At 37.3% G+C, this 12331-nt stretch overlaps 1 protein-coding gene across 2 annotated transcripts in view; it reads left to right on the top strand.

Moving 5' to 3' along the window:
- FREM1 (FRAS1 related extracellular matrix 1) overlaps positions 1–11611 on the top strand; it is a 178230-nt gene extending 166619 nt beyond the window's left edge. For both annotated transcript variants that reach the window (XM_089913219.1, XM_089913220.1), the window contains one exon: positions 1698–11611. In XM_089913219.1, the coding sequence (XP_089769345.1) occupies positions 1698–1897 (200 nt within the window). In that variant the 3' untranslated portion in view covers positions 1898–11611. The remainder of the gene's footprint in view (positions 1–1697) is intronic.
- The last annotated feature ends 720 nt before the right edge of the window (positions 11612–12331 follow it).

Below are 12331 nucleotides of genomic sequence, written 5' to 3' on the forward strand. Positions count from 1 at the left end.
TTGGACAGTCTGTCTTTTAAAACTCATCTTAATTACATAACTTTCATTTATAGGCATCTAGCTCCAAAAAATAATGTAGAATGTGATTCAATTTATAAGTAAGAGAATTTTTAAAATGTTATTTCTAAAAGTAAAAAATTAGAAACAGTTGTAAATAGGGGATGGTGAAATAAATTATAGTATAGCCATATGAAAGAATATTTAATGCTTTTGTAAGGCATCAAATATTAAAGACATGACAAAATACCTTATGTTTATGAATTCATTCAATGTTGAATGCATATTGTATATAAAATATGTAATGCACTGCATTTGTGGCAAGGTGCTAAGTGAAAAAGCACTGTCTACAGCCATATGAAGCATGAAATAATTTAGAATAAAAAAGAAGTGTATATATGTGTGATATACATATATACTTATATGTATAGACGTAAAAAGAAATAAGCCAAAAAGTAGAAATTTATTTTGTATGTCCAGTTAAGAATTATAGATGATCTTAATTTTATCCTTTGTTTTCTGAAGTTTTAATATTTTCTACAGTTTTAACAGTAATACAAATCTTTTCAAGCCAGTTTAGAAATAGAATTCTCAGGGTGCACTGAAGTCACTATTCTTACCATCTCTCCTTAAAGGTATTGTATTTCAGGGAATTATAATAAACGCACTCTTGGCTTCTCAAAATCTCTGTAATACTCAGTGAGCGTCTAATTCTGAAATCATCTGAGAGTATTAAATTAAGGCTGGAAGATAAATTTTCTCTATGTCCACAATGACTGATGTCAAGGCTTTATCCCCAAAAAGTCCTTGGGCATAGCATCACCTGATCAATAATTCAAAGAAACAGTCCAGAGGAGACAGTCATTCCCAACCAAAAATACTTCATTTTATTCTACCCCAAAATATAGAATGAGAACCAGTGGGGAGAGGGTTACATGCTATGTAACAAAGACTGTTTTCATGGTCAAATTTGGTTTGGGAGCTGCCAGGCCATCCTATTGCAGAGGATTCTTTTCTCATGCTATTATTTTTATTTCTATTCTGAAAGACAGGAGGAGGAATGCTTCTTTAAGAAAAATTACAAGAGCTTTACAACATTGAAGTGTAATTTTCAAAAAACTGCCAGTGGGAGTAGAGAGACAAGTTGAGAAAAGCTGCTTTTTATTAGAACTGTAGCAGATTGAAAAAACCTTAAGCTCCACACTAAAAATAATACTTAGTAAGCTACTTTCAAATATGAAAATCGAGACATTTAAATCGTGAGGAAGAAGAATAGACAAGAATGTGATAGGAGTTCTGCCTGTAGGATACTCTGAATAATAATTGCCATTTACTAAACACTTATATGTCATGAGCTTTATATGAGTTATCTGTTTTAATCCTCAAAACAGGCTTGGATATATTTAGATATACACTTCTGAGTTGAGAAAACTAAAACTCAGAGAACTCAGAGAGGTTAAATAACCTACCCAAAGATGTTCAACTAGCAAGTGGTGGAGCTAGGATTTGGGTTCCAATCTGCCTGACCCCAAAGCCTTGTGTTCCCACTTGTGTCTTATAGGATTCCCAGGTCCTAGTCCTTGTTTTAGAACGCAGGCCTACATTTGTATGTGATTACTTAACTTTGAATAACAGGTTGATATGATATCCAATTGTAAATGTAATAAAATCCTATGGCACACTTCTTTGGTTCACATTAGGTTTGAATGACCAAGTGCATGCTGGCCACTGGGAGTGGATCGGCGGTGAACCTGTGACCTTCACCAACTGGAGGAGAGGGCCTCCTCAACGTTCAAAGCCTGGCAAGAACTGTGTTTTGGTTCAAAGACAAGGAAAATGGCAAACAAAGGACTGTAAGAAGGGCAGATCTCACAATTATATGTGCTCCAGGAAACTCTAAATGTAACTGGCCCTACAGGTGCCCACTTGGGATTTCTTACCTATTTATTTCCAGGATTTGTGCACATGGCTCAATAGAAAACAGGGTGTCATGACTGACTGGTACATTTTTTTTTTTTTTTAATCATAGTGTTTGAAGGATTCTATCTAGTAAAGAAGAAACACAGTTAAATAGTTCCAGGAAGATTGATAAATGAATGTTACTTATAGGAAGAGATCAAATTTTTGCATCTCAATACCTTCCAAAATAAAACCCCAAGTATTATATGGCACAAGATTTGATTATTCTGGGGACCTCACTACATATTTCAGTCAATACGAATTTCATGGTCCTTGGATGTTTTTGGTCCCAATACCTCAAATGAGTCCATTCTGAAATCTATATTGCAGGTGCTTCTACTACTTCAATCTGAGGGAAGCTCACCCTGCCAGTTCATTAAGTCAAGGTTGAACTGCAAAGGGTTGCTTTGTCCCTTTGGAGCCCTTTCACATGTGAAAGCTGAGAGGCTGTGGATAAAAAGGAGAATTCTCTGTGGTGAAAAAGGAAGGCTTTAGATGGAAGAATCTGGCAGATGGAAACTCATCTGCAAAGCTCTAGTTCAGGTAAGAATTCAGGGGCTACCTGTCCTTCAGAGGTCTACCCATCACCACTCACAAGACAGATCTCCTTTTCTAATAAGAATGGTTCACCATTCCAAAGCAAATGATTGGGTTTCCCCAGCTTTACAGGGTCATGAGAAATTTGAAGTAACATGAGCCTTTCTCTTCATTCATGTTTATAGTACTGACAGGCATTTCCCAATGACATTTGGAATAAAAAGCATATATGAATGATGATTAACATATGGAAGAAAAATATGACTTTCTCAAAAGTGTCCCAATGAACTATGCTGATGAACAAAGAAAAGTAATACTGAAAACAGAGCTCTTGAAAGCCTATCTTCTCAGAAAGGATTTTGATACAGTTTTGAGCCCTTAAATATTTAATATTTGTAGAAATGCCATGTTAACCTGATTCTCTAATGAAAAGGTACCTTATTAATTTATAATGGCTGCTGAGTGAAACATTTTGTAGCAGTGATGCATGTTGCAGCCTTGCAAGGACTCCCTTCTGAAATCAAGGTTTAATTACAGGAAATTTAAAATTAATTTCTAAACAATTTACTCAAATTTTCCTCTTTTCATAATCCCTGAATAATATGGTTATGCCACATGTGACTTGCTATATGAGCACCAGGGTCACTTCTGAATCAAAATGGAGTTATTAAGTGGACCAAAGTTTTGGTGCAGGTTTTATTATAAAAATACCCTGAGAGAAAGTAAAAGTGACTGAAGAAATTCAGTCCCGTTTCTGGTTATAAAACATGACAAGCTTGTTTTATTTGTGCTCATTTATCAAGATTTTGATTAATAGAAATATTTACAAAAAGATGTTGGAATGAGATTTAGACATTCTACGTCTTATTAAATTCCAACATCTTTGTGGAGTCGGGAGGCTCCTTACCTTAGATATCTAGGCTCTGGACTGCTGTGATACACAGGTCTCCTGTATGACACAAGTAGTTTCTGGTGTTTAACCAAAAGATGTAAAACCCATTCTCTGTGTCAGTTCAAATCCCTTCTGATCCACTTGCTTCCGCAATGTGGAAAGGTGGGATGCTGAATAAAGAAATGAAGAGTTGTTTACCTAAAGGGCTATATCCTAGGAGGGAAAGTAAAAGTTCAAGGAATAAGGAATATATTAGAACTATAGAACTATATTAACTATTTAAAACTAGAAATCCAGAACCATGGCAACTATGTAGAACCTGATCAGCATGGTAGATTTTATTTTACATTCCTGCCATGACAATGATATTTAAATGTAATTGCAAACGTTAGCACAAAGAGAGACTGCTTTGATTTTTATAGCAAATAGAAATACTAGAAGAATATTTAAAATATTCTTGATCATGGAAACATTAATTCAGGCAAGTGTAGGTGCTGGGCAATATTCATCATGACCTTCATCTCCTTCTCATGATTGGGCTTTGACTGATGGGGAAATAGAAGTAAATGATGGTCATGGTTCTTTCCACCTTGATTGGTTACTGTCATCCTTTAGGTTCTGGTGGGAGTGGGAAGGAAGGAAATGGAGTGATGGTAGAATGGCAATGGGAGGTTATAGGAAAGGAGAAGAAAGGGGAGAGTGGAGGAAGAGATGAGGGTTGATTTGTAGCTGAGAAAGAGGGCATCAGAAAGAAGGACCTGAATGCCACCCAACTCTTCTCCCCAGACTTGAATACCGACTCAGGAAAAGTCTCAGTTAATCCAAGGGCATTAACTCAGCTCAATAGTGTGTAGCTTTTCAGAATCTTGTACCGTTGGTCTTCAACAAAAACATACATATATATATATATATATATATATATATATATAGTATATATTTGCTAAGCATAAACTTAAAAAACATATGACAATCACTTCATCTCCTTCCAAGGAGTGGTAAAAATGAAGTAGGTGACATTTACTTACATTTTTGTTTGTGTTTATTTTTAAGACAGCCAAAAAGAATATGCACATATTTTCATTAACACTATGGTTCTGTGTAATTTAAACCATAAGCTGGTGCTGATTAATTTCTGCGACAAAGCAGCTTATTAAATATACTGTATCTAGTGTTGTATAAAAATTAATAAAACAAACTTATGTCTAGTTCTGAATCACTGTCCCTTTAGTGTTTAACATTTTTTATTTATTCTAACCATTGTAAGAAGAAACGGAGAAGAAAAGTCAACATGTATTTTTCATCCTTACTGTTTGGATCAGCCTTTCATTATACAGCTTCCATCCATCCATCCATCCACCATCCATTCAACAAATATTGAATATGAAGTGCCAACCCTGTACCTGATAGTGTTCTAGATACTGGAGATGTGGAGTGAATGAGATAGGAAGGTAAAAGTATAAACGCATAGTGCAAATATGCAAATTTCTAATAGTTCTTTTTAAGCATGGAGCTTTTTTTCTTAATCAGGGAGGAAGTCACGATGGAAATCATTGATTACATTATCCCTTTTCAGAACTGGAGGGAAAGCCACACTGATACAAACAGCTCAGGCTGTCTTTTGTTTTATTTCTCAACTGATTAAGAAGCTGGTGTTAACTTCCTGAATATATAATCTGGTCAAAGTGTTATTGATAGCAGCTGTCTCAGATTTTCTGTCTCCAGATCAAGTTAGGAACTAAAGTTTTCAAATCTAGGTAATTAATTTTGTAACAATTATTTTTTTCCAAGAAGACAAGAAGTGTGTGTGTGTCTTTGAGATTCCTGGAGTAACAGGAATGAAAATGAGAGACCGTTGATGTCATCTCATCTAATATCCCTTTTGTATAGCAGAGGAGACTGAAGTCCTCAGAAGTAAAAGTAGGAAGAGATCAGCACTAAAGCTACAGTCTTCCAAATCGTAGGCTGGATCTCTTCTAATTATCCCATGTGTTTATTACCACTCTGAGCAAATAGTTTTATTATATTCAAGTAAGATATCTTTCAATGATGATTATGATCAAGTTAACCATATACTTGAAAACATTATTGTAAGTGAAAGAAGATGGACACAAGGCTGCATACTGAGTGATTCTGCTTATATGAAATGTCCACATTAGTAGATTAGTGGTTGTCAGATGGTTGTTGGAAGGGGAAATTGGAACTAACTGCTTATAGGTACAGGGTTCCTTTTTGAGGAAATGGAAATATTCTGGAATTAGATAGTGCTGATGGTTGCACAACCATCACTGAAGTGCACACTTTAAAATAGTAAAGGCTCGCACAGAGCCCTCAGCCACGCTGAGGTCTAGGCCACTGCACAGCTGGGCTGTATCCAAAGGGCCACCACCACGTGAGGCATGCATCCAGAGATGCCCTTGCTGCCCTCAGAGCCACCCGCAGCTCACAGTGACTGCAGGAACTGCCGTCACCACCACATATTTGTCACTTTCAAAGAATTACAGTACTGTACAGTATGCCTCTCTCTTGGAATTGGAGAAACCGCGTTATCAGCCCATTATCACAGTAGGTGGACCTTCAAGATGGCAGAGGACTAAGACGTGGAGATCATCTTCCTCACCACAAATACATCAAAAATACATCTACATGTGGAACAACTACTACAGAACACCTACTGAATGCTGGCAGAAGACTTCAGACTTCCCAAAAGACGTGTGGCTGACAGGGTCTTGGTGCTCTGGCCTGGTGTCCCTCTGAGGTGGGAGAGCTGAATTCAGGATGTTGGACCACCAGAGACCTCCCGGCCCCACATAATATCAAACAGCGAAAGCTCTCCCAAAGATCTCCATCTCAACACTAAGACCCAGCTCCACGCAACAGCCAGCAAGCTCCAGTGCTGGATGCCCCATGCCAAACAACTAGCAAGACAGGAACACAACACCACACATTAGCAGAGAGGCTACCTAAAATCATAATAAGTTCACAGATACCTCAGAACACACCATCGGACGTGGCCCTGCCCACCACAAAAACAAGATCCAGCCCCACCCACCAGAACACAGGCACCAGTCCCCTCTACCAGGAAGCTTACACAACCACTGAACCCACTGGAAGCAGACACCAAAAACAATAGAAACTACAAACCTGCAGCCTGCGAAATGGAGATCTCAAACACAGTAAGTTAAGCAAAATGAGAAGACAGAGAAACACACCGCAGGTGAAGGAGCAAGATAAAAACCCACCAGACCAAACAAATGAAGAGGGAATAGGCAGTCTACCTGAAAAAGAATTCACAGTAATGATAGTAAAGATGATCCAAAATCTTGGAAATAGAATGGAGAAAATACAAGAAACATTTAACAAGGACCTAGAAGAATGAAAGAGCAAACAAACGATGAACAACACAATAAATGAACTTAAAAATTCTCTAGAAGGAATCAATAGCAGAATAACTGAGGCAGGAGAATGGATAAGTGACCTGCCAGATAAAATAGTGGAAATAGGTACTGCAGAGCAGAATAAAGGAAAAACAATGAAAAGAATTGAGGACGGTCTCAGAGACCTCTGGGACAACATTAAATGCACCAACATTCGAATTATAGGGGTCCCAGAAGAAGAAGAGAAAAAGAAAGGGTCTGAGAAAATATTTGAACAGATTATAGTTGAAGACTTCCCTAATATGGGAAAGAAAATAGTCAAGTCCGGGAAGCTCAGAGAGTCCCATACAGGATAAATCCAAGGAGAAATATGCCAAGACACATATTAATCAAACTATCAAAAATTAAATACAAAGGAAAAATATTAAAAGCAGCAAGGGAAAAGTAACAAATAACATACAAGGGAATCCCCATAAGGTTAACAGCTGATCTTTCAGCAGAAATTCTGCAAGCCAGAAGGCAGTGACAGGACATATTTAAAGTGATGAAAAGGAAAAACCTACAACCAAGAGTACTCTACCCAGCAAGGATCTCATTCAGATTCAACAGAGAAATTAAAACCTTTAGAGACAAGCAAAAGCTAAGAGAATTCAGCACCACCAAACCAGCTTTACAGCAAATGCTAAAGGAACTTCTCTAAAGACAGGAAACACAAGAGAAGGAAAAGACCGACAATAACAAACCCACAACAATTAAGAAAATGACAATAGGAACATACATATCGATAAATACCTTAAATGTAAATGGATTAAATGCTCCAACCAAAAGACGTAGATTAGCTGAATGGATACAAAAACAAGACTCACATGTATGCTGTCTACAAGGTACCGATTTCAGACCTAGGGACACAGAAAGACTGAAAGTGAGGGGGTGGAAAAGGATATCCCGTGCAAATGGAAATCAAAAGAAAGCTGGAGTAGCAATTCTCATATCAGACAAAATAGACTTTAAGATAAAGACTCTTACAAAACACGAAGAAGGACACTACATAATGTCAAGGGATCAATCCAAGAAGAAGATATAACAATTGTAAATATTTATGCACCCAACATAGGAGCACCTCAATACATAAGGCAAATGCTAACAGCCATAAAAGGGGAAATTGACACTAACAAAATCATAGTAGGGGGCTTTAACACCCCACTTTACCAATGGACAGATTATCCAAAATGAAAATAAATAAGGAAACACAAGCTTTAAATGATACATTAAACAAGGTGGACTTAATTGATATTTATAGGACATTCCATCCAAAAACAACAGAATACACTTTCTTCTCAAGTGCTCATGGAACATTCTCCAGGGTAGATCATATCTTGGGTCACAAATCAAGCCTTGGTAAATTTAAGAAAATTTAAATGCTATGAGCAGTTCTAAGAGGGAAGTTTATAGCAATACAGTCCTACCTCAAGAAACAAGAAACATCTCAAATAAACTAACCTTACACTTAGGGCAATTGGAGAAAGAAGAGCAAAAAAGCCCTAAAGTTAGCAGAAGGAAAGAAATCATAAAGATCAGATCAGAAATAAATGAAAAAGAAATGAAGGAAACAATAGCAAATTTCAGTAAAATTAAAAGTTGGTTCTTTGAGAAGATAAAGAAAATTGATAAACCACTAGCCAGATTCATCAAGGAAAAAAAGGGAAGAGACTCAAATCAACAGAATTAGAAATGAAAAAGGAGAAGTGACAACGGACACTGCATAAGTACAAAGAATCATGAGAGATTACTACAAGCAACTCTATGCCAATAAAATGGACAACCTGGAAGAAATGGACAAATTCTTAGAAAAGCACCACCTTCCAAGGCTGAACCAGGAAGAAATAGAAGATAAGAACAGACCAATCACAAGCACTGAAACTGAAACTGTAATTAAAAATCTTCCAACCAACAAAAGCCCAGGACCAGAGGGCTTCACAGACAAATTCTATCAAACATTTAGAGAAGAGCTAACACCTATTCTTCTCAAACTCTTCCAAAATATAGCAGAGGGAGGAACACTCCCAAACTCATTCTCTGAGGCCATCATGATGCTGATACCAAAACCAGACAAAGATGTCACAAAAAAAGAAAACTACACACCAATATCACTGATGAACATAGATGCAAAAGTCCTCAACAAAATACTAGCAAACAGAATCCAACAGCACATTAAAAAGATCATACACCATGATCAAGTGGGGTTTATCTCAGGAATGCAAGGATTCTTCAATATATGCAAATCAATCAATGTGATACACCGTATTAACAAATTGAAGGAGAAAAACCATATGGTCATCTCAATAGATGCAGCAAAAGCTTTTAACAAAATTCAACACCCATTTATGATAAAAAATTATCCGGAAAGTAGGCATAGAGGGAACTTACCTCAACATAATAAAGGCCACATATGACAAACCCACAGCCAACATCATTCTCAATGGTGAGAAACTGAAACCATTTCCTCTAAAATCAGGAACAAGTCCAGGATGCCCACTCTCACCTCTATTTTTCAACACAGATTTGGAAGTTTTAGCCACAGCAATCAGAGAAGAAAAAGAAATAAAAGGAATCCAAATCAGAAAAGAAGTAAAGCTGTCACTGTTTGCAGATGACATGATACTATATATATAGGATCCTAAAAATGCTACCAGAAAACTACTAGAGCTAATCAATGAATTTGGTAAAATAGCAGGATACAAAATTAATGCACAGAAATCTCTTGCATTCCTATAAACTAATGATGAAAAATATGAAAGGGAAATTAAGGAAACACTCCCCTTTACCACTGCAACAAAAAGAATAAAATACCTAGGAATAAACCTACCTAAGGAGAAAAAAGCCCTGAATGCAGAAAACTATAAGACACTGGTGAAAGAAATTAAAGATGATACCAACAGATGGAGAGATATACCATGTTCTTAGATTGGACGAAACAACATTGTGAAAATGACTATAACCCAAAGCAGTCTACAGATTCAATGCATTCTCTATCAAACTACCAGTGGCATTTTTCACAGAACTAGAACAAAAAAATTCACTATTGGTATGGAAATACAAAAGACCCTGAATAGCCAAAGCAATATTGAGAAAGAAAAACTGAGCTGGAGGAATCAGGCTTCCTGACTTCAGACTATACTACAAACCTACCCTAATCAAGACAGTATGGTACTGGCACAAAAACAGAAATATAGATCAATGGAACAGGATAGAAAACCCAGAGATAAAGCCATGCACATATGGTCACCTTATCTTTGATAAAGGAGGCAAGAATATACAATGGAGAGAAGACAACCTCTTCAATAAGTGGTGCTGGGAAAACTGGACAGCTACATGTAACAGAATGAAATTAGAACACTCCCTAACGCCATACACAAAAATAAACTCAAAATGGATTAAAGACCTAAATGTAAGGTCAGACACTATAAAACTGTTAGAGGAAAACATAGGAGGATCACTCTTTGACATAAATCACAGCAAGATCCTTTTTGACCCACCTCCTAGAGAAATGGAAATAAAAACAAAAATAAACAAATGGGACCTAATGAAACTTCAAAGCTTTTGCATAGCAAAGGAAACCACAAGCAAGATGAAAAGACAGCCCTCAGAATGGGAGAAAATATTTGCAAATGAAGCAACTGACAAAGGATTAATCTCCAGAATATACAAGCAGCTCATGCAGCTCAATATCAAAAAACAAACAACCCAATCCAAAAATGGGTAGAAGATTTAAATAGACATTTCTCCAAAGAAGATATACAGATGGCTAACAAACACATGAAAGAATGCTCAACATCACTAATCATTAGAGAAATGCAAATCAACACTACAATGAGGTATCACCTCACACCAGTCAGAATGGCCATCATCCAAAAATCTACAAACAATAAATCGTAGAGAGGGTGTGGAGAAAAAGGAACCCTCTTGCACTGTTGGTGGGAATGTAATTTGATACAACCACTATGGAGAACAGTATGGAGGTTCCTTAAAAAACTAAAAATAGGGCCTCCCTGGTGGCGCAGTGGTTGAGAGTCCGCCTGCCAATGCAGGGGACACGGGTTCGTACCCCAGTCCGGGAAGATCTCACATGCCATGGAGCGGCTGGGCCCGTGAGCCATGGCCGCTGAGCCTGCGCATCCAGAGCCTGTGCTCCGCAACGGGAGATGCCACAACAGTGAGAGGCCTGCGTACCACAAAAAAACAAACAAACAAAAAAACTAAAAATAGAACTCCCATACGACCCAGTAATCCCACTACTAGGCATATACCCTGAGAAAACCATAATTCAATAAGAGACATGTACCACAATGTTCGTTGCAGCACTATTTACAATAGCCAGGACATGGAAGCAACCTTAGTGTCCATCAATAGATGAATGGGTAAAGAAGATGTGGCACATATATACAATGGAATATTACTCAGCCATAAAAGGAAACGAAATTGAGTTATTTGTAGTGAGGTAAATGGACCTAGAGTCTGTCATACAGAGTGAAGCAAGTCAGAAAGATTAAAACAAATACCGTATGCTAACACATATATATGGAATCTAAAAAAAAAAAAAAAGGTTCTAACGAACCTAGCAGCAGGACAGGAATAAAGACACAGACGCAGAGAATGGACTTGAGGACACGGGGAGGGGGAAGGGTAAGCTGGGACGAAGTGAGGGAGTGGCACTGATATATATACACTACCAGATGTAAAATAAATAGCTAGTGGGAAGCAGCTGCATCACACAGGGATCAGCTCAGTGCTTTTTGACCACCTAGAGGGGTGGGAGAGGGAGGGTGGGAGAGGGAGGGTGGGAGGGAGACACAAGAGGGAGGGAATATCGGGATATATGTATACATATAGGTGATTCACTTTGTTATACAACAGAAAGTAACACACCATTGTAAAGCAGTTATACTCCAATAAAGATGTTTAAAAAACGGTAAATTGTATGTTATAGGAAATATTTCTGAAAAAACGCTAGTAAAAATCACCACATAAAAATGTATTTTAGAGAGCTATAAGTGTGTTGATGTATTAGCTGTGTGTTTACGTAATTCATCCAAGATACTTTTTCCAGTCTTTGCCCCAAGTCTCTCTCAGGTTTTTTATTTGTTAATACAGTTGGTTAAGGGAAAGAAAATACTGATTCGACATATTTTAAAATTTAAGGTACTGCTTTATTGATCTTCCTCCTCTTTCCCGCCATTAATCATGGGACAAGAGTTACTGATGGCGGAGTGTGTCTGTAATATCCAGAATGCCATGATTTTCTTAAAATTTATTTTATAAGTCTTCAGAAAGTATTGCGCAGGAAATGAATAGACTATCCCCATAACTTACACATATAACTGTTCATTTTGAACAGTTTTTATGGGTCTTATATTCTGCTAGGCAATAAAGTTTAGTTTATCCTAAGACAGAAAGGAACAAAAATCAACCAACACTTCCATTAAAGGCCTTATGGTAACCTGCAATACTTTTTCCAAGCAATGAAGTATGAGTTCACCTTTCACTTCTATCCGCATCTATATTTTTGCTCCCT

This window comes from Delphinapterus leucas, chromosome 6 (assembly GCF_059928025.1).
Source record: "Delphinapterus leucas isolate spDelLeu-1000000601 "Yukka" chromosome 6, BTC_Dleu_Yukka2, whole genome shotgun sequence".
Classification (NCBI taxonomy): Eukaryota; Metazoa; Chordata; class Mammalia; order Artiodactyla; family Monodontidae; genus Delphinapterus; species Delphinapterus leucas.